The sequence below is a fragment of the Phalacrocorax aristotelis genome, chromosome 11, assembly GCF_949628215.1.
Source record: "Phalacrocorax aristotelis chromosome 11, bGulAri2.1, whole genome shotgun sequence".
NCBI lineage: Eukaryota > Metazoa > Chordata > Aves > Suliformes > Phalacrocoracidae > Phalacrocorax > Phalacrocorax aristotelis.
The window spans coordinates 20,997,000-21,019,617 of NC_134286.1; the positions used below are offsets into that span (position 1 = coordinate 20,997,000).

A 22,618-nucleotide genomic window follows, 5' to 3' on the forward strand; every position below is an offset into this window, starting at 1 on the left:
CACAAACTCTTGTTTCATGTTTAATACAGCATGATGTACAAATTGGAAGTTTTTCTTTGTATAATAGACAAACTTATTTAGAGACTTTACTTAGGATTCAGTTTCAAGCTGATTCTACAGCTTTTTCATATTTATACTGAGAATATTTATTGCTTTCTTGATGAGTTTGTGGGCTAGGATATCAAATAGAAAGAGTTAGATTTTACATCATTCAAGCCTTAAAGCCCTTTTTTTTTATTATTTTCCCAGATCTTACTGTGTTGTTCCGGCAATGGCCATTATGACTCTGTGTATACAAAACAATTCCAGGAAAATGCTGCTATTTGCCAGGGTAAACTTTAAATATTTTTTCTATGGAAGAGAATTATGTGTTTTTATACATTTATGAGCAGTGTTTATTTTGGTTTTCAGGGGTGGGTAGGAGAGAGATGGAACCTTATTTATTGTATATAAATATATACCTATGCGCATTATTCCATCTGTTAAGTGGGATATTGGACCAGATGGCTTCCAGAGGTCCCTTCTTCCACTTGAACTATTTTATGATCCTCTCCTTAACTGAATTTAACATAACTAGTGCCTTGTAGCAGTAGAGAATATCTGAAGATATGCTTACCTTGAAAACTGCAGCAGTTCTTATGGCTCTGGTATGACCTTAATTTGTTTTGAGCTTTGTGTTGATTTGTTCAGCTGTATTGTACGAGATCCTGTACAAAGATGTGTTTGGCATGGATGAAGAAGAATTAAGGTCTGCGGTTGAGGTGTTTCGAAGTGGATCCAAGAAGAACAGAAACAGTGGCTCTGTAGGAAGCGAGGATGCAAACTTTGATTGTCTTCATGAAAAAGTATCCAGAAATTCATCAGAAAAGAGGTAGTGTTTTGGGAAGGGGATATGGTAAAAGGGAAGGGAAAAAACCAAACAAACAAACCCCAAACATTGCAAAGGGCAACTTTTCCAAGTTTCTTTGCAAGTCCATGGGGCACTAACTCTTTTTCCTATCTCATGACACAACACAAAGCTGAAGTATATTGTAGAAGAGAATGTGCTTTCTTTGGAGCTGGGAAGTGTCATATAGTTGAACATCCTCTGCTGCTGGCTAGGTTATAGTTGCATGTTACTCTGTAAAATGACAGCTTATTTGTAAAGAAAATGGTTCCTTATGTCATCAGAATACTTTTTTTAGTGAGAAACTGTTATTACTCTTCTAAGCCTCTCAAGCTCTGCGGAGGCAATAGTGTATTGAGAAAATGAGCTGTTTTATTTTCTTGTTTGTCCTTTTTTTAATGGAATCGTACCCCAAATGGACAATTAATGGTGGCATTATTTGAGTCTGTTGGATCACTGGGGATGAGGGGGACAGAATGTACCTACAGACATGCGGATTTCTGTTGTTCAAGTCACTAGAAAGGCTTGAGGGATGTCTCTGACCATTATTGAATGCTTGCAGATGATACTGGTTTGACAGGATTTAGAACAGGGTGTCATTTTGCACTAGACAGTGCAAGAGTTTAATCAGTCAGTAGGATCATCCTCACCCTTTCCTAATGGAAGCAGTAGCCCTCGTTAGGGGTGGGTGTTGGAACGAGTAAAGGTCATATTCTTGAAACTAGAAAAGGGTTGTCTCATGCTTCATCGCAGGCATCGCTGGTGTTTAAGGGAAAATCTACCACTTGATGGCACCATGGTGCTGTCTTTCAGACGCTATGAACAGTTGGTTGATTTTAGTCCTGGCTAGGAATTATACGTTATAACTTTTGTTATCTTATTTTCAATTACTTAGAGTGGACAACTGGGAAGGCAATGATGCTGACAATCTGCAGGAAGAGAAGTTCAAACAAGGCACTGAAGAAGAAAAGGTTTGTCAGTTAAAGAAGAATTCTTTATGGTGGGGTGGGGTTTTTTGTTGTTGTATGATGTTACCCTTGTTAGGGCTAAACCCTCTTCCACTTTTTAAAAATTACTTTTTGGAAGGTGGGTGGCTTATTTCTTCCATCTGCTTGTCTTTTGGTTTTGCCTTTGAATTTCTGTTAAACTACATTTTTCCCTTCTGAGATTTTATTCTTCTCCAGCCAGTATTTTTTACTTTCCCCCAAAGATGTTTCCTGGTCTGCTGTTTGTTTTTCCCAGAAATGGTTTAAATTTCTTCACTTTTGTTTTGAACACAGTATAAATCTCTTTGAAACAGTTTTAGAAACTCCAGAAACTTTAGAAAACCTGTTTTCAGATATAACAACTGAAATTCCCACCAATTTTTGAAGCCATGGCTTCACTGGTGTAGTTAGCTTCCTTCAAAGCTTGCTTTCTTCCTTCCTCCTTACTTTTTTTTAAGAACATGCCCAATGTTACTCTCGAGCATGTTTCTAACCTTTCCAAAGTCTGTCTGCTCGGCTTCTGAATGCCTAAACGTGTGTTCATATTTTTGAGCTTTAGTTTTTAGGCAAATATAGTGGAAGTGAAAATTTTGGGAAATAGTGTGTGTACATCTTAAAATGGTCCACAGACGCTGGCAGGATAGAGACTTGCTAAATGTGCTTGTTAATGCTTCCTTTCAACTCTTTTTAGCCTCCAGAAAATCCATCAAAGATGCCTGTTCCTTATAAAGTGCTAAAGGCACTGGACCCTGAGATCTATCGAAATGTGGAGTTTGATGTTTGGCTGGACAGCAGAAAAGGTATCTTTAAAAAGGGAAAAAACAAACAACTGCTTCTGTACTAGGTTCAGTGTTACATTTATGAATCTGAGGCCTATGTCACCTGCTTCTTCACGCTGAGATGTGAAGGATATTGGTTAACCCAGCAGGTACCTGGATATAGTACATCTTGCTAGTAGCTGGTTTCTTGGCTTCATTTCAAAGTATGAAATGCACTGCTTCTGACACTGTATAATGGTGATAAAGTTGCTGAAAATCTTACTTCTGCTACTTATTGACTATGGTAAAGGAAATACGAGGGCTCAAAGCAGAGTACAGAACTCTGATACCATTCTGTTGTATTGGAAAGAATTCAAATTTGAGAGTGTTTTGTTGCAGTGTGTGCAAGAACTTCTGCTTTTTAAAGCAAGATTTTGGCTTCAGAGTTGTATAATAATGATCTCAAATTTAGCATTGAGATATGTCAAATGGGATGAGTTGTCTCTTGCTTCCCAGCTCCCCTGGGCTTGAACGTTCTGGAGAGGTTCTGGCTTGGGATAGGTTGCTGCTTTTTGGCATGTGCTATGGCTGATCTGTAAAGCAAGAAGTTACCAAGAAAGATAAGTTTTGAAGTGGTGTTTGTCTGACCCAAAGTGTTTTGCATATGGAAAAACTCCAGCATTTTATAACTGCATATGCAGTAATGACGGTCATCAAAATTCTTGGAACAGAGTATAGTAACTAATTATCTATGCAGAGAATCCAGGCAAGGAATGGGGAAAAACCTACTGAAATCTAGCAGCAAGGAGACTTTAGACAACGTTAGTTTTTCCTGGATAACATCTCATTTTTGCCAAGTGCCACCAGTACTCTGGCAAGACAAGACACATCCAACATTCTTAACACGAGGATTGGTATTAAATGCAGGATTAACTCGGTATCATCATGCAAGAAATTGTAGTATTGAAGTAGTAGTGCTACTTACTGCATTATTTGGATGTTCCTGATCTCCTGTGACTTAGTCTGGTTATAAGAATGTCTACAGTTACTTCACCATTACTACAGGGAATGTTTAGATATGCAGGGGAAATACTAAACTCAGTTGGCCTATAATTTGTAGTTGGATGCTGTCATGAAGTATGTGTAGGATACATGAAGAAAGAACAGTAGTTTAAAGGCTTTTTCCTTTTTATTTATTTATTCATTTATTTTTAGAGCTTCAAAAAACTGACTACATGGTGTTTGCTGGGAGACAGTACTATTTAGGAGACAAGTGTCAGGTTAGTACTCAAAGGAGACTCAGTTATGATAAACTATTAAAACTGCTTTAAATGGAGTATGGCAAGCCATAAAATCATATGACTTCATAGAATTTTCCAAGGCTTTTCTCTTTCTCTTCCTTGTAGCTATTAATCTTTTAATTTCTTTCTAAAATCTACCTTTAAACATTGGGTAATGTGAAGGAAAAGCTGCTTGGAAATTCACTGTGAGCCAGTGATATACAGTCTGGGATCATGGAAGTTCCAGACCTAGAGCTCAAAATGCACAGGGTGTGCATGTGAGGTAGCTGCCTACTGGATTTTTCACTGGGGGTCACCAAGTCTGGACAGTCTTCTGCAAATGTTTTTTAGAAAATAGAAAGGGGAGAGCTAAAAAGGGAGGACTGGCATGATCTGGACAGGAGATGTTAAAAGGATGGTTGGCTTTCTTTGTATTCCAGTGTTGTATGTAGTGAGGGCTTGCTTCTCTCTTTTTATCACTGTTTGAGGTAGTGCTGATGATTCACTTAGTGACTTGTTTCTAGCTGAGCAGAGTTCTCCTTTCCAATTTCCTGTCTTATCTTCTGTTCTCCTCAAGTTCTTAAATAGTGGTCTTCCTTGGTATTTATCTGCTTGGCACAATGTATAAAAATAAGTTAGGAAGCGGGTACCTTCTTACCTCTCAGTCACTCGCAAGACTGATTTTTTTTCTTTTCCTTTTTTTCCTTCTTCCCTGAAATTAGTAGAGTGCTCTTTATTTTGCCTGCTATTTTGAAGAAGTATTTGAGGCTCCTGGGCCAGCTCAGTAACATACGATCAGCTAGGAGCAGCCTTTGCCCTTAGTGGTTTGTAGGCAGTATTCTGAATCCCCTGATACAGACTGGCTTTTTTTAAAGCTTCCCTTATTCTCTCTCCAGGTGCGCCTGGAGCCTGGAGGTAAGTATTACAATGCTCATATCCAGGAAGTCGGACAGGATGGCAACACACTGACTGTATTCGTTGAGGAGCTGGCGAAAAAGTAAGCAGTCTGGTGACGACTTAATGTTTGGACTCTTTCTGGTTGAGTTTGTGTATTCACAGAAGCTGAAGATAAGATTATTAAGATACTTTGAAAAGAAAAGACCTAGGCTTTTAAGTACAAAGTAGCTTCCTTGTTGGCCATCAGCCTTCAAATAGAATGTTGCAGTTTTCTCTTGGATTTCTCATGGCCAAAATCATTGTTGTAATGCTTTCTGTGAAATCTTGCTGCTCGCTCTTCTCTGGAAAGTGAAACCGATCTTTGCAGTTTGGGTTTAATTCACGGATAGCAAATTATCCTCTGTTGTTGGTTTCTCTGGAGTTCTTGTTGTATCCAAACAGCTAAATTGGCACTTCTGGTGAGTCTAATCACTTTCTCCACCTTGCTGTTCAAAGCATTCACCTTTCTCCAAACCTAGAATTCAGCTTGATGATGTATTGCCAGAATTCTGTGTGTCAGATGCTTTCAGGTGTACCTCTGAAGGCATGCAAATGTGGGGAAGAAGACTTGATTCAGGAAGTCAGTAGTGTTGAGACTAAATCCTAGCTTGTGTTTTTAATAAACAAGTAACAGTAATATGTGCTTCGCATCAGAGAAACAGATTTTTTTTTTTTATTTCCATGGCTTCCTAAACTCTTAGTTTCTGAGTTTTTCCTGTTTTCTTCAATCTTAGTGTTGCTTCGGCTTACGTTGTTGTGCAGTTACGCACAGTGTGTCCATGTGGCACTGCTGACATCAGTGTTCTTCGTGTAGGCATACGGTTCCTCTGGCAAACTTAAAACCAGTGACACAAGTGGCGCCTGTCCTTGCTTGGAATATGGTTCCCAGCCGAAAAGGAGGAACCTATCAGAAAATAACAGGTGGATACTTCTCAGGAATAGGTTTGTACAAGGTTTCCACAAGCATTCCTTCCCTTGGGGCTGAGGAGGAGTGGGGGAGACACTCATGACTGTTTTAACAGTAGCAGTCTTTAGATAGTGGGAGTGACTTAAATCAGCCTGTGATATAAAACTGGGTTACTACAGAGGTTTGGTGTAAAGTGATCCTTCAGACAGAGGGATGAATTTGCCTTTGCAAAAGAGCAAAACCATTGAAAATACGTAACAAACCATTGGTATTCCTCAAAATTACCAAGAAGAAATTTGGCAGTTGAGAACTGTGTAAAAAGATTGGGTCTGTGAACCAAAAAGCTTGTTGGATTTGGCCTTGGCAGAGATGCATGGATAGACTAGGGCTTCTTCTGCCCATTAAATATGGATTGCATTTGTTTAATTTGGAGATTTTTTTAAAATAAAGAAATGCAGCCTTCATAGAGAGATTTTAAACGCTGTGAGTACAGGTTTGATTATTAGAAGTCGGGAAGTATTCATGTGTGAGATGCTTGTATTCTGCTCAGTTTAGAATGCCCTCTTGAGCCTTCAAAATAAGGGTTTGAAGTTTGTGTACTTCAAATGCACTTTTTCTGGGATAGGCCATTGGCTCTTCCTTTTCTGTGTGTTCGAATATTGACTCATCTCAAATAATAAAGAGAACGTAGCTCTGCAGTCAGCTGTCTAAGGTGTAAATCTATCTTTTCTGTCCTCAACTGAAACTGCAGAAATAGATATGAAAACACGGAAGAGAATGCTTAAGAAAGTTCGTGGAAAGGAAGTCTTCATGACTGTGACTTATAGCAGGGGTCAGCCAGTTCTTCCACCCCGGCTACAGCACAATGTTCCTTCGGGGCGCTCTCCTCCAGTTCACTGCTCGCAGGGTGGTGGAAACGTGGCACCTTACGAACCTTATCATCCTCAGAATCCTCCTCAGAGACATAACCGTGGATTTGGGATCTCAAGGTACAAAACCTTGAAAACCTGTCTGAGATCACTCGTTTTCTAGTCATTCTTGCTGCAGACTAGTTAGGAGAGAGTTTGTGCTATTTAATAGGTAAAACTACAAATGAGTTCCATCTGAGAGGCACTTCCTGGTAATTGCACCTTTTACCCTTTAAACTTAGGGGATCTGCCCGATTTATAAACAGGCACAACATGGTTGGCCCTCAAATAGCATTCTACCCCAGTCCAGGAAAGAGATGCTATCAGAGCTATGACAGTTTCTCCTGCAGGTCCTGGTAAGTGAATATAAACCTCTTTACAAAAGATTGCTCTGAAAGAGCTGGGGAGGATGGTGGTATGTGGAGGGCTGAGTTGGCTGTTAATGGCATGGTATGAAACAATGGGTTTATTGTGCCTCTCCAAAAAGGACAAAGTTAAAATTGAGGAGCAAAACAAAGGTGAAGCTCCAGAGAGTGATGATTTTCAACCTCCTCTCTTGTTCTTAAAGCTCATACAGCCGTAGCCGCCGTCAGATGCAGTGTGTGAATAAGGAATGTCAGTATGGGTTTGTACCAGAGAGTGGGGAGGAGCCGCAAGGACCAGAAGAAACTATAACTTTCTATGAAATTGAAGGAGAGGATGATGCTGCTTTTCCTACTTTACCAGTAAGTTACCAACAAGGGGTATGTTAAAACCTCTGAGTTGAGGGTGGGGGGCAAGCTGTACAAATGCACAGCACTTCTTTACCTAAATATACAGCATCTTCCCCTACCGCCTTGGAATAAGCTTTAGCAGTGAATGTGTTTTTTGAGAAGGGAAGGCTAAAATGAGTCTAGATCCTGTAAAACCTGCTTAAAACACCTCTTTTTCTAAAAGTTCTCCTTTTCTCACACATTTCATACTAAAGAGAAAACAAGTGCTGCTGATATTTTCATAAAAGTAGGATCATGTTTTTCCTTTCTATTGCAGTCTGAAAACAAAACAAATCATACCTTCCTACTGTGGATGTCTGTCTAGCTCTAAATATTGTGGGAGAAAGCTTTTCACTTGTTTGCTACACTGTAATTTATCATTTGTGTAACGAGATTCAGAAACTGTGTAGTGATAGCCTGGATCGTTCCTGTGAATTTATAGTTGTCATGTTTGTGGCTAGCGTGTTGTTCCTGAAACAGTTTCTTCTGCTACAGAAACAGGAGAAAATTCCAAATCTAGACTTCTCTTAAAACAGTCTGTCTGTCGGGTTGTAGGTAAAGTGGCACAGTGTATTCTTAACGTTTAAATTTTTTTCTTTTATTTGAGGTCTAAGCCCAGTACAATGCTGGGCACACTACAAAAAATCAATTGATATTTGGGTATCTGAATAGGAAAGCAGGTCTTTTTTTTTTTTAAAAAAAAAAAAAACCTGGTTAGGTTTGAATGTCTTTTTATACTGTGTTGAAGCAGTGAACTTAACAAATGCTAAACTGGTATTTAAATGAGAGGGAATCTGCTGAGGGCTGTTTTAGCAGCAGCCATTTTTTAATTTGTCCTCATGTGCTAGATCTGTAATCTTTGCTCTGATTTTCCTTCAAGAGTGTCAAGGAACAAGGACAGGTTATCCTGCTTTTTTTTCTGACATGAAATCAATATAGCTTACTAGCTTTTCATCCCCATTGCTAGACTGTATAGCTGCAGCTCCTAATGAATAGTTTTTCCATGTTTATTCGGTGACTTTGTTGTTGTCAATGCCAAAGCCTTTTCTCTGTCTCTTCCTTGTCTTGTTTAGTAAAGGAATATAACATTTCCTGGGGAAAGATGCATCTCGCAGAAAACTCTGCCATCCTACTAGAGGCCTGGTGGGAGAATCTTCTGACTTACCACCTCTGCTTCAACCTTGGAAATCTTACAAGCCTCTCTGAGCACTTTATCGATCCCATAGTCACCATGTCTTCTGAGGAGAATTTTGAGTGTCACCTTAGCCATCACAAAAGAGTGAATCAACTTCTTTTACTTGAGCATATCAATCCTATATTTCTGCTTCAGAGAACTCTATTTCAAATTGTGGTGCAGCTAAGGGCTGACTTCAATGAAAAGACAAAGGGCATGTGAAGTGTTAAAGGAGCCATGTGGGAAACCTTGATGGGTGTTGCTCTCTGGAAGAGTTAGGCTTGCATGTGTGGGTCAAGTCAGTGCAGACAGTGGTGTCTATGCCAGCAGCCACCCATTGGTTTCACTAATTGTGACTAAAGATAACCTTCTTCCATTATAGAGTATTTGGATGAACTGATCTGCTGTTGGTGTGGTGGGAATGCTCCAGGGTGAGGAACGCAGGAGCATGTTTTTGGGGTAGCAGTCTTGGCTGTTGTCTGGGGGCTGCTCCCTCCTTTTCAGCTTGCTTTGAGCTTGAGATAAAGCCAGCTGAGTCCTGGGAGGGAGCAACTTGACTGTATTGCACATGACAGTGGTAGGTCTTCAAAAATAAATTACCTTAAGTATGCTAGGCAGAACAAAAGGTAAAGGAAAGAAATGTGTCTGCAACTGTGTTGCTGCAATCAAAGTGGATAGGAACGGACACACAAATGGTAATTCTAGTAAGTTTTTGTTGCAACAAGCTTGGTCTGCCAGCCTGTTTCGTGTGCGTGTAGAGCATGGAAAGGCTTTAAACTATTTCTAAATGCACGCTTCTGACTTTGCTTTTTAGAGCCCAGGTAGCCCTGCTCCCATTGTCAATGGTCCAGCAGGATTTTGGGTACCAAGGAGAGGCCCAAACTCTGTTCCTCCTAACAAGCAGACCCTGAATTCCTCAGAGGAGGAAGAAGAAGCAAGTGAAAATGGTGAGTTCTTAAAGGCTGGTGGGCAAAGAGAAAAGACAGGTTTAGAAGATCTTCAGTGTGCTTTTGACTGGCCAAACAGGTTCCTAAATAAAAAACCTGTTCATTGTGAGCTTTGAACGTGTGTGTGAGCACGATATTCTTTGTTGTCTGATAGAAATGTGTCACTTGTTTAAGCTCGTGATTGTGTAGGTCCATAGCAAGCCAAGTTGCTGCCTAAGAATGCGTGGTGTAGATTTGGTAATGGCAACCTTGATACTTGGTGGAATAGCAAAATGAGCATATCTTGAGCGTTTCTTTACCTTTTCTGCAAAAACAAGATGATATAGACCTCATTAAAGAATGCTCTGAAAGGTAATTGTGGTAACTTCAGCTTTAAGCTTTTTTACTCCACACCCCCCCGAATCAAAGCTTCCTGTTCTCTCACTTGTAGGGAAATATCATGAAGAATATATCTATGCACCTCCGGGTAAGTAAAACTTTAGTCTTTACTGATAGAACACTCAGTGAATGTAATGCACTCGTTATGACCTTCTTATAAGTTTCTGAAGGATTAGATTTTATGCTACTTTTTTTTCAATTAATAATTAGTTTTGCCTATGCCCTCCAGATCCTGACTGTGAAACTGCAACAGTATTTAATTCAGCAGAACCTACAGGAAACTTGGTAAGGTTTAGTCACTGTCTGTTCAGATAAGGAATCCTTGAAGTGTGTGCCATTCTTCATAGAACATGTCCTTGGATGGAGGCTGAACATAGTAGGTCAGAGACTTCTTTTAGAAGAAAGGCATGATGGTTTCAATTATATATTCACCCCCCTTTTTCTCCTTAAATTGTGAGGTTTTTGCCTGAGTATAGTCTGAATTGTACTAGATTACATTAATGATCTTAATCCTCCTCTTCTGCAAAGAGAAAGTGTCTATTTGAGTGCTGTTCACTTTTCTTCTTTTTCTGCTCCAGACAGCACTTGCTTCTATCATGCTACCCTTCAAGTCCTATTCCAGTTAGTCTTATTCTTCCACCGTGGGACTGGAGAGGTCTCACCTCTGATAGAACTGACTTTGGAATATATGTTTTTTTTTTTAATGTGGAACTAAATCTTTAGTCACCTGCTGGTCTCCAGTGGGTGTGAAAGCCAGTCCTGTGCATGTCAGAATAAAACTGCTTTCACTCAAGTTACAGAAGATCCTCTCTGTGTGTGTAGAGTCCATAAACAAATTTTAAAAAATGTAGGGATGTGGTGTGTGTGCCTTGTGACTTCTTTGCCTCTTCAATGGACCATGCTTTGCTTTGGAATCCCTTCAGGAAGAAGGGCCAGTCTCTGTGTCACCTCAGGATGGAGTGGCTTCCTACAGCTATCCTCAGAAGGTAGTACCTAGTACTTCATTGTGGTAACCATGTGGAGAGGTGACTGCTCCACTTGCTTAGCATCAGTTTGTGGGGTCCCTCTAGCTGCCCCTTATAGTATCTTGTAGCGAAGAATACAATTCTCTATAAGCAAATGATTCCCTATAAGCAAAACGGAAGGGTGAGCAGATGCCTTGCAGGTGTCTGCAACTCTAAACTGGTATTTTTAAGCCAATTTTTAGAGAACTTTGAGAGTTAGCTCCCTTTACAGCTAGGACTTCCAGAATGCATTTATGTTGAAGTGAGAATTCTTGCACTATGTGATATTTCCGTAGTCTTTGTCAAATCCAGTTGTAGAGGCGGTCTGCTGAATGTTCTGACTCTTTTCCAGGTGTTGGTGAACTCTGCGGCAATCTCAACCTCAACAGGTGCTGCTCCACCTACAGGCTTCTCAAATTCCGCTGCCTGCACTCCAGCCAGTGTCACAACAGCAGTTCCCCCACAAACAGCAGTTCAGCCAGTCATAGTATCTCCCCTTTCTATAGGGAGGCCAGGTAGAGTGTACGTACTACGGCTATGGGCTTGGACGGCTAAGTTTTCAATTACCTCTTCCCCTCCCACTTTTTTTTTTTCTACCTATCCAAGACAAATGTTTAGAAGGCTTTAAAAAAAACCATGTAATTTGCTTTGGCTTAAAATGACTTAATAGTAGTTGTAACTTCACTGCTGACTTCTTGCTTTCATGTTTTGAAGGGGACAATTGCCCCTGAATCTGCATAGAACTGGAGGTCTCTGCTTTGGGTTCCCCCCTTGCCACCTTCAGCCATCAATGCCAAGTGTTTTGCTAGAAAGTTCTTTTCAGAAGGCAGAGGTTCGTGGCAGCTCCCTTCTCCCCTTATTTCCTACAGCTAATCTTCCCCTCGTTGTGATATTGGTCCTGAGGCTTTACTATCCCTTCCAAACGAGTCACTGGCTGTGATGGTCCAGGATCCACACAAGCATCTGATGCATTTTTGTGGCCCTTAGTGAGCTCCTGTGCTTAGTTATTTCTGTGCAAGGAGATCAAATTTGTGATCTGTCACGTGGTGCACTTACCATCTGAAATGCTGTATTTGCTTTGTTCTTGTGAAGTGTCTGTTAAGAAAAAAATTGCTTTTTTCCCTTCTCGTAAAGAGGCCTTTTCATGTCTTCTGTAACTCTTCATTTAGCATCCAAAAAACCCTCCACCTTTGATTCTGCTCGATTCTGCTCAATTCTGTCTCCCTTCTCTATTTTTCTTCTTCGTTCGTTTTTTTCCACTCTGCAGAAGAGTTGAGTCAGCACAGTTCTCTAAGCTGTCTACTCGCTGATGCCATTGCAAATAACATGCTGGTGTGTTAGAGGTGTGGGCCACCTAATGAATATTTAACAGTAGCCTGTACGAAATAGATTTGGCCCGACATGTCTTGAACCTTCCCCCGTTTTTGTGGGCTTACTGTCACACTTCTGATGACTTAAAGTGATTAGTCTGTTCCCTGTTGTTCTAGGACAGACAGTTACGTAAGGAAAGTCTGGCCTGCCTTCTACTATGGAGAAATGATTGAAAAAGACATTTATTCTTCACTGGAATATGAAGCTTGCAGATAGACATACGGTTAAGGCTTGTGAGATTGGAGCCTTCCCATCTGGTTTTAAAATTTCTTCTGGACTTCTTCTAAAGTGATTACTAAAGAGATTTTGGCTAAAGCTTGTACTTAGGGGCACTGAGATGACAAAGAAGTGCATGCTTAATTGTGTAACTTGGCATCTTGCTCATTTGACATGCTGTTGCAAATTTGACTTGACTTTTGTTTCCTTTTAATTGTAGCACTTTCTTCGGTGCCATTCCCAATTTATTCAGCTCCTCTTCCTCCAGTCAGTGAGGTGGGAGAAGCTGGTGCCATTCTTCCACCTTACTCTTGTGATCCCAGTGGCAGTGACCTGCCTCGAGGTAATGATGGTATTCTGTGCTTTTACTACTGCTGCTCTTCGGCACGCTTCTGAGTTGTGTTCTCCACGGAAACAGAATACCTATAGTGAGAAGAAAAGGCTCTTCGCAGCTCGTAGGGAGTGAGAAATAATATGGATGCTTATGCTAACGACATTTTAATTTCTAGTTCTGAATAGCAAGTTCATATTTTACTCAAATATGTGATTGCTGCAGGTTTCAACAGCAACCTAAAGAAATGAGTACTGAGGGAGAGAGTGCTTGGCCTATATCATACTGGTTCTTGGTGGAGTAGCCATTTTTCTGATAATTGATTTAAAAAAAAAAAAATCTGTATTTTTTATGAAGTCGTGCTGTTGCATAGTTCAGTGGGATATTGTGTTGTTTTCCCGTGTGGCTCCAAGATGTCATTTTGTGGTATCATAAACTGGGGATAAAGCACAGGATCATTTTGTTCCTTGGGCATATAGCCTTTTCGTATACTGTCATCAGTTATGACAGTGTTTAAGGTACATTTCAGCTGTTAATCAGCACCTGTGCTAAGACCAATGTAGAACCTACCAGCAGAGCAGCTCAGAAATGGCTTTCAGCTTTATCAGCTGAATGTGGACTTTGTTTTGAAAGTGGTGATCTTTAGTCAACTTGCTCCTACAATTTAAGAATATCGGCATCAGCCAGCCAAGCTTGGTAAGCAGTGCAACGGGCACGTACGTATTTTTGTTGTTGTTAATTTATCCCCTTATTCTGTCAGGCTTATGGCTCACAAGGCATAAACAGAGCCTGTAATTCGCAGAGCTTTGTTTAATAACCCAAAGATCAAGCTGTCTGCTGTCCTTCTTGCAAGCTAAGTGCCTCTCGGCTACAGAATAGCAGTACTGCTTGCCGTTATGCTATGTAACTTGTTTTTCTTTCGGTGGGGAATGTTGTGAGGCCCAAGCGTGCCACCATTTCATCACTGCACACTTGTCGAGAGGCAGATAAAACTTTGTGGTGCAGTGCCTTATCATAGCTGATAAGGATTGTTGGTTGTGTGTAGCTTTGGACAGCTGCAGAAAATGCTCTACCCTGGGCGTGTCCCTTTGCTCGGTCTTTTGATGGTGCGTTGGCTCAGACTGCACTAAGGGCTAAAAACTTGAAGGGCTGTAAAAAAAAAAAAAGACCTTGGTTATTCAGCATGCTTGTTCATCTGACGGCCAATTCAGCTTGTCCTAATGTACTCAGACTGGAGCAGAAATGCTCTGAATGGGAGTTGAAGTTTAGTTATGGTTAACCTGCGTTGCCACTGCATCACGTACAACAACTTCAGCTATTTGCCTTCTCTGGCAGGGAGCATGGGGGGAAGCTATTTTTGGCAGTAGTGAGGCCGAGCTAGAGGTAAGCTGTAGCCTCCTCAGAAGAGCAGCAGTGCAAAATGGGCTGGCTGGTTATGTTTTTGTTGGTAAGTAGTGAGTATGTCTCTGCATGTTTGCTGAAGTACATAGGCTTTTTAAATATCCCCCTGTACACTGGATATGTTGAAAGTCTGTGCATCGTACTGGCTTATTCTAATAGTTGTCTATAGATACAGCAGATGACATGATTTTATCAGACTTAGAAGCTTCAGTTCAAGTGTATGAATCTCCCGTGTTCTCTGGTGTAGAGAGTAGCTTTTCATTCAGGGGTGAGTGAGGGAAAGAACTGGCTTGCATCTGTGTAGGGTCTGTGAAATCTAAGTGTTTGTTTTTGCACTGTTTTGAAAAGTGTAGTTTCACTATAAGCGTCTGACTTTGATTTCTTCCGCACCTCCCCCACCAGAAAAAAACATCTCCTTGTAAGTGACTGTATTTCAGGTATATGGCAGTTGTAGCTCTTTTAGCATCAGACTGTAATGCTTTTGCCTTTTATTCCAAAAACCTGTTATTTGAAGATGGTGCATAAAATATTTTAGCAATGCAAATTGTTTTCATGCTTGATTCAATGTCTTGCCATCTAAAGTGGCTCTGTTGTCCCTGTGTGGGACTCTCCTCAACGTGTTAATCCTAGAGGGCTCATTTCAGATAAGATAGAGCTACTCTTGTAGCTACCTGAAATGCAGATATCATCTGGTAGGTTGCAGAACAACTTTGGGCTGAAATGCTATGGATTCTTTCAGCTGCATTTACTGTGTAACATGCTTGTCTTGTCTGAAGTTGATCTGGAAAAAGGCAGGTTCCAAAACACAATGGCATGGCTGCTCAAAGGCCTGCTGCTTTCCCAGGTACTGCTAATGTGCTTGCAGTGACTCTGCATTCTTGGAGGTGCTCTCAGTTCCTGGTTTTGTTAATCTTCAATATTCCTGTTTTCCACTTCCCTGCTGCAGTAGTATCACTCTAGATGATACTGTGCGCACATCAGAGTTAATGGTTTTCAGCTTTAGTTGAATGCCCTTAACTGAGGCTTTCAGCACTTGGGAGAATTGGGTGTTAAGTGTACTGACAAGAATCTGGAGTGGATGTGGATTAATAACCTCTTCAGACCCTGCCTGTAGCTCTTCAGCTGAGTCACTCTACATAATATTGCCCATGTCCTTCTTGGCATAGACTCCAGAAATTTTAAGGATTTAACTACCAACCTTAGATCAGGAATTTCATGTAGCATTTATGGTGTCAGTCTGCTGTAGTACAGTGTATGTGGCCTTTAAGAGATCCAGAAGCTTTGGAGTAGTGCAGGATAAAGCATGTAGGGGTACTTGACCTAGAGTTCTGTGCACTTTGCTAAAGATACCTGCAGGCCTGGTATAGATTGGGAGTGTGACTTGTCAAGAGACTAAGTCCTGGACTTGGGAGGAAAACCTGCCATACGCCTTAGTATTACTTGGTACATCTGCATTTGTTCCCATTTTCATCTCTGGGATCTTTTTTTAACGGAGCTTAGGCCTTAATGCCATATGTTTACTAACATTGTGGCCTTAGGTGTCCTACCCTTGCCTGCTCCCTTGTATTTGAAGGAGCTGTTGATAAAAGACCACTTGGTATTACTGTGTTCCAGAGACTGCAGGAGTAGTCAGGATTGACCAGAGCTTCCCATCAGCACAGTAAAAACTTCATTGTAATTTTTGTCCCAATGCATTGTAAGATGGGATTTTTATCGATAGTCAACGTGGTCTTTCGTGTCAGGTTGGTTAACTTTTTTTGGCTTAGCTATTGCTTTGTAAGGTAGGCATGTTTTGCTGAAGATTGACTTGATTTCTAGACATCTGAAAGAGGAATATAAACAAAAACCGGTCTCCTACTGTACTGGCTTCTGTTCCAGCATTCCAGATGTCAGTATTTCCAGTATCAGTTTGTCACTTCAGTCTCCCAGCTCTTCCTTTGTACTGTTATCGCTGCTATGAAGCAGCTGTTTCATTCAGTTTTTATGCTTGTTTTGCATAGATTTGCATAAACAACTGAAGAACAAAATCAGATTTAGAAAAAAACCCCACAAACTTGTTCCAAATGTAGATGCAGTTTCAGCTAGATAGTAAAAAGTTGGCATTTATGTGATCCTATGGGTTATTTTTAATATTTTACTGACTGTGGTCAATGTCACAGCCAAATCACCAGCACTTCAGAAGTAAGCTTACAGCTGTTAGATGTGAGGAAGGATCTGCGTGCACTTCCTAAAATAGCTGTGTGGATTGTTGTCCTGATCAAATATGCTGAACAGTAGAAGAGCTGAGAATTGGCAGCAGCAACAGAGGAACAAATCCTTGTGCATTTCAGGGCTGGGGGTGGTGTTTCTGACGCTGTGCCTGTCTGCAGCAAAATACGAAACGCAGCGCTGTAGAAGAGCAGGGCTGGGAAAGTGTGCGTGTGCGGCAGCAGGGCAGACGGGAGCAATGTGGAGCCAAGGCCGTGGTCTAGGGGGAAGCAGGTAGGTGGTAAGAAGGTGGTAGCTCTGGAGGTGTTGCTAGGTTGAAGCCCTTGTGGCTCACTGCTTTTGAGTTGTCTCTGTTCTCCCTTTCAGCTCCCAGCAGTGCTGAAGCAAACTGTGTGTGTGCACACACACATCTGCAAACCTATTGCTGTGGAATAGGTGACTTGCTCTTCCTGAGCCTTTCAACAATGTTTTTTCATGCACAGTTCTAGAACTGCATCATAGAATTAAAACATGCATGCTCTTCTTTTTCCTCCTTTCAGTGTCAAGTTTAAACCTTTAAAAAACTGCTTCACTGCTTTTGGACAGTTGGAACTGCGTTTCCAAGTTCAAAACCCTATTGTTCTTGGAGAGTGCTTTCAAAGTCTCTCCACGCATCTAGGTTTGCTTCTCAGCATATCATAGAATGCCCTGAGCTGGATGGGACGCACAGGAATCATAGAGTCCAACTCCTGTCCCTGCACAGGACACCCCAAATTCATACCGTGTCTCTGAGAGCCTTGTCCAAGCACTTCTGGAATATCGCCAGGCTGGTGCCGTGATGCCTCCCTGGGGAGCCTGTTCCAGGGCTCCACCACCCTCTGGGGGGAAGAACCTTTTCCTAATACCCAGCCTAACCCTCCCCTGGCACATCTCCCTGCCATTCCCTCGGGTCCTGGCGTTGGTCACCAGAGAGAAGAGATCAGCGCCTGCCCCTCCTCCTCCCATCTTGAGGAAGCTGTACACTGCTTCCCCAGGTATTTGCCTGGGGGCAAATTATTCAGTACATGGAAGACAGAAGTAAAAGACTACTTGTAAGAAAGCAGGGAGCTAAGTACCCTTCTGAGGAAGGGGAAGGAAGGAACATATTCCTTTTTCCCTCCTCCCCTCCACTTTCTGACTTGATACAAGAATTTGGGGGACCCCCAAAACTGGGTCAAAAGGTCTTAGGATTGCTGCATATGTCATCCCCATTGACATGCCGCTGTGGTCGTTGCTCAACAAAGCTCTGAAGATGGCGATAGTGGCAGAGCCAGACTTAACGCTGGGCAGAAGCAGCATGAAGCTGGAGTCTGTATGGAGTTGGACCATTGTCTTCCACGCCGGCCCAGTGCGGGTGTTTGCAAGGTGTATGCAGAGGGTGTATATAATGCGTGTGCACTGGGGTGAATTGTCCCTGGTGTTTGAGAAGGCTGCTTCTGCCTGTCTGTGTGTTTCCACACCCTTTCTCATTTCTGTGGTGAGGGAGTGCCTTTAGTGGTCAGCTTAATTTAGGGGCTCATAGTATTTTATCAAATAAGAATTTGATTTTTTCCTCTAAAAACCCAGCCTAAACAGGAAGCCAGAATTGCTTAAGTCCTAGTTGCCTAGACAGCGGAGATGTGTAACAACGCTGACAATTCTCACTTGAGTAATCAAGATGAATAAACCAAAATTAAAGCTAATGTAATTGTTGAAGTTTGATAGTAAGTTGGTCAGACAAATGCTCTACTATTGCACAAATATCTAAGTGGATTAATTTAAAAAGATAAACTAATTTTAAGAACTATTTATATTCAAGATCTATTCTTTACTCTCAAAACTTAAAGAAAAAGCAGTGCTAAAATGCTCTTATCCCTTAAGCATAACTTAAAATGCTCTTATGTGTGTAAATTTCTTTTGCTACTCGGTTTATACTCTCCTGCTCTTTAATGTCATATCCTTTAATTTCAGATACAAAGGTCTTGCGGTATTATTTTAATCTGGGATTGCAAGTAAGTGCTTTTAAAATGAGTTGCCTGTAAAAACTGCTGTTTTTCTTGACAAATGTACTGATGTATTTAAGACTGCCAAGTGTGCTAAATGTGCATCCTGTGCACCTAACTATTAATACATAGAGGCTTGCTTGGTGGAGATTAAATATAGCTCAGGAAGTTCTAACTCAAAATGTGAAGCACACTAGTATGTATGTTTAGCTGTTTTACTTTGGGTTGTGGTGGTGGTGTTTTTGTTTTTGTTTTTTGCAGAGGATGGTGGATAAATATTGTTCTTTCCATGAAGATAAGGGGAGGAACCTGAGCCATTCTTAAGAAAATTTGTGTACTTAGACAAGACATCAAAGACCATTTAGAGATGTGTGGTTTGAGTCTTCTAGGACTTGTACAGCTCTGTTCAGACTGGTTAGCACCATTTCTCTGTGTTCTGGGAACTCTTGCTCTCCTGAAGAGTTGTCTCTGCACCAGCAGTCATATGCAGTGTCAGTGCTGCTGCTCAGGGAAGGAAAGGTAGTAAGGTCAGCTGCTTCAGCTGAAGAAATAGGAAAAAATCTCTTTGAATATGACAAAGTCGATAGGTGGGAATCTCCTTTCTCTGTAAAGATTTCTGACCCAACAGCAATGTGGAACAGAGGTGGCTGTTGCTGCAGGTATTACAGTATCTTTTCTGGTAGGCTGTATTGGGTGTTTTTGGTGTGTGCGGTATCATAAGGGGCTAGGAAGGAAAAAACGCACTTCTCCCTAACTTTAGATCTGAAACTAATAGTGATTTGGAGCAGGGATGGGGAGAGTATGTGGTTGTATGCATGACCTTGTTTTTTTTTCCTTTTCTCAAAGTACTGTCATCAGAGCTATTGGCCTTCCATGGTGTATGTACAGCCAGTGCTGCCACCATCACCTGTGGAAGTTTATCCAGCATATGCTGAGCCAGTTCCTGCCCTAGATCAGTCAGTACCTCAGCTCTACACTGATGCTGGGCGAACTGAAGTCCATCAGGTTCCCTTGGAAGCACCTGCAAATGGTTAGTATTTGAGTATAGGTCCACATACACCACCAAGGAGAAGTGAGGGAATAGGTTATAAGAGCATGACTGCTCCAGAGGAGCTGCTTCCCTGCAGCTTTGCTATCCTGTAGGAAGTTTGAGGGTGGGAAGAATACAGAGTGAGCCTTGTAAGGGGTTATCACAAGTTCCTCTGCCACTTGTACTACCTAAAGTATGTCGTAGTCACTGGTGAAGCCACCAATGTGTCAAGGGCTTTCTAAAGCCATGAAAAGGAAGCAGTAATCCTTTCTAGGCCTGCCCTATATATGCTAATTTTAACTGAATAAAACTTTTTCTAAAACTGTGAAGGAATCTCTTTGCTTACTGATAAGCAAATAGTCATGGTATCAAAACAGAATGCCTGTATTTAAAGTAAAGGAGACGGTTGGGTTTTGGCAAGCACTGAGCAGAAGTACTTCAACTCCACGGGAATTTTTAAAAGGAAGATGTTGCAGACCTTGGTTTTAGGTGCAGCATGCTGAGCTGTCATCTCTTGAGTAGCCCTTATTGCTAGCTGCATCTCTTACTAAAATTTACAACAAAATTCACAGCAAAAATTTACAGCAAAAAGTAGGTTCACCTAACAGCTTTATAACAACCCTGTAGATACACTTGGCAGTAAATAGGCAGATTGTATTAAATGAGGAAAAAGATGTCAAAAAGGTCATATGCCTAGCTCATTAAAATCCATGGAACATGGCAAATGGTCAGTGTTGGAAAGGGGCCACTGCAACAAAACCATTGCTCAGAGGCATTCGGGCTTATTGCTCTGATAATGCTTCAGCCTGTTCACTAGGGTGGTTCTTTTGCATAGGTTAGTGTCAGTTCGTCAGAGATCAAATACAGGAAGAATATATTAGCTCTCTACCTGAGTCCCTCTTGGAGAAGCTGCCACTCCAGTGCCGAATGCTGCTAAGCAATTCCTGAACGGGGTTTAGTGAGAAGATGAGCAACTTGTCCTCTAGTCTAACTTAAGACCCCAAATGATTTTGACCCTCTGTTAGGATGGACATATATGGGCATAAAATTGTCACCTAAATGGATTTTCCCTTTTGGCCATCAAAATAATGCTGTCTTCATGGTAATGAAAGTCTGCATAAAAAGGCCGTAAATATGGTAAAGTGTGTGTATTTTGTTCTGTTTTTTAAGGCAACTTTCAAAACGCAGAGCCTCCACCCCTGTCCTACGGGCCAGTATATTACCCTGTCGTGTCGGACCCCTTCAGCCAGCAATCTCTTCCTGGGTTTGATTCTTTAGTACCTGCCTATCGCTATATTAGTACGTGGCATCCAGTAAATCCACCATATGGAAACTCTCCCCAAATTCCTAATGCTGTAAGCTCTGGACCGCTGCACCAAGTCAGCTATATTGCCTCACCTAACCCCGCACCTCATGACGTGCCTCAAGGAATGTAAATCCGGGAGCTATAAGGTTACTTTTTGCCCTTGGTTCCTTTTGTTTGTCAACTGTATGTAATATTGTTTTGTAAACGTTATCCTGTCTGATTAACCGACTGACACAGCCCAAACTGCATTCAAACGTCATGTTTCTCTTTAGGTTTATGCTAGCGATGGTTGACTTGCCAAGATGTTGTTTTAGTTGATTACGTAGGAAGCCATAGGAAAAGATCATACGCAAACTAGAGCGCAGGGAACACAAAGCTTGAATTTGACTGTATAAAGTATGTGTAAAACATACGCTATCACTAAAGGGATGTTGCATCATGTACCTCTGTGAGGGGTTACGCTGGAACACTTAGACACCTGGTTCTTGTTTAAGCACTGAAATAGGCTGCTGTTACAACTACAGATAAAAATAGGGCACAGAGTCATAGAGGATGAAAATGTTGGAAACAGGTTGGCTTTCCCAGATTTCGCAACACAAAACTTCTTTGCCACTAGTGGTCGCGCATTTGTAATGGCTGTATTTCTTCTTATCTAATCTGCGTAGGTGTCACGACCCTTGAAAGTGTAAGAATCCTGTTTCGATCTGTTGTATATTGCTGTATGTTTGTAAGATTTGTTTTGTGAAAGCTGTTGCACAAATGGTGGTAGCTTGGTGTTTGATTTGCACTGATAGCACAAAATAAAAGCATTGAACACCTGAAAACGAGTGGTCATTTATCGCTGGCAGGTTCTGTGCCTGACAGTTGGTCATCCAACAGCCTGGACCAAAAAACCGTGGTTGTCTTGTGTGGGATAAGGCTGCTCCAGCCTTCTCTGAGAGTAGCAAAAGCTTTCAGTGTGAGCATGAAGTGCAGGGGAAAGCTCTAGCTGTGGTTTTGTTGATAAGTTCAGGAAGAAAACACTGAATATTCTGTGCATGTGAGCTGCAGTTATTTCAAACGCCCGTCTGCACAGGCTCTGTCCTCCATGGAAACTTGCACAGTGTGTGCAAAGTGACCAAGACGTGGGTGCGAATTGGGTCCTGCCCGCAGTCCTGGGCGGTGGCACAGCCCTGTCCTGAGGTGACAGACAAGGGCGGGTTACGCCGGCTCTGTGCCGGGGGCCCTGGAAACCAGCGAAGACACGTATTTAACAAATGTTCTTGACTTTCACATGACTTCAGCATTTGGGTCCCAGCTGCATTGTGAAAGCCATGGTGGCCAGATCTTGTAGGGAATTCAAGTCCCCCAGATTCAAACACAGCCTGCTTTAGATGAGGAGATGAAGTCAGTAGCCTCAGACAGCAGCAAACTGCCATTTGCCAAGGTTGAAATCGTCTCCATGCTACAGCTAGTGATTATTTTTTATTGTTAGTTTTTCTTTATATGTAGCAAAGTGGTGGTGAAAAGGGGATTGACGGCAGAACTGCGAGCGGGAAAAGGTATATTTCCTTTGCTATCCCTTCTAAGTTACCATGGAATCAAAAACATACAGTAGGAAAAAGCGACTCCCTACAGTTTTATCCTAAATTCATGCAGCACTTTTGGTGTTGATCCTACTTCCTTAAAACTCCTGAGACTTTCTTCCTTCCTTAATGCGGTAATGTAAGCCTCTGTCGGGAGGGTTGCAAGCTTGGCTTTCGGTTTGTCACCTCAAATCTCTAATTGCTGTACATTTAACTTGGTGATTTAATAATGGCTGTTCAAGATGGAGGAGCCAGGTAAAAAGTCAAAGCATGA

General features: G+C 41.6%; 1 protein-coding gene across 1 annotated transcript in view; it reads left to right on the forward strand.

The window, feature by feature from the left end:
• ALG13 (ALG13 UDP-N-acetylglucosaminyltransferase subunit) overlaps nucleotides 1-21,603 on the forward strand; it is a 32,266-nt gene extending 10,663 nt beyond the window's left edge. Inside the window, exons 10-28 of the mRNA XM_075106671.1 lie at nucleotides 250-331; nucleotides 691-871; nucleotides 1,782-1,857; nucleotides 2,564-2,672; nucleotides 3,846-3,910; nucleotides 4,807-4,907; nucleotides 5,661-5,788; nucleotides 6,505-6,742; nucleotides 6,904-7,017; nucleotides 7,230-7,386; nucleotides 9,402-9,534; nucleotides 9,965-10,000; nucleotides 10,142-10,197; nucleotides 10,836-10,898; nucleotides 11,269-11,431; nucleotides 12,724-12,846; nucleotides 18,412-18,452; nucleotides 19,290-19,473; nucleotides 20,644-21,603. Coding sequence (XP_074962772.1) covers nucleotides 250-331; nucleotides 691-871; nucleotides 1,782-1,857; nucleotides 2,564-2,672; nucleotides 3,846-3,910; nucleotides 4,807-4,907; nucleotides 5,661-5,788; nucleotides 6,505-6,742; nucleotides 6,904-7,017; nucleotides 7,230-7,386; nucleotides 9,402-9,534; nucleotides 9,965-10,000; nucleotides 10,142-10,197; nucleotides 10,836-10,898; nucleotides 11,269-11,431; nucleotides 12,724-12,846; nucleotides 18,412-18,452; nucleotides 19,290-19,473; nucleotides 20,644-20,909 — 2,316 coding nt within the window. The 3' untranslated portion in view covers nucleotides 20,910-21,603. The remainder of the gene's footprint in view (nucleotides 1-249; nucleotides 332-690; nucleotides 872-1,781; nucleotides 1,858-2,563; nucleotides 2,673-3,845; nucleotides 3,911-4,806; nucleotides 4,908-5,660; nucleotides 5,789-6,504; nucleotides 6,743-6,903; nucleotides 7,018-7,229; nucleotides 7,387-9,401; nucleotides 9,535-9,964; nucleotides 10,001-10,141; nucleotides 10,198-10,835; nucleotides 10,899-11,268; nucleotides 11,432-12,723; nucleotides 12,847-18,411; nucleotides 18,453-19,289; nucleotides 19,474-20,643) is intronic.
• The last annotated feature ends 1,015 nt before the right edge of the window (nucleotides 21,604-22,618 follow it).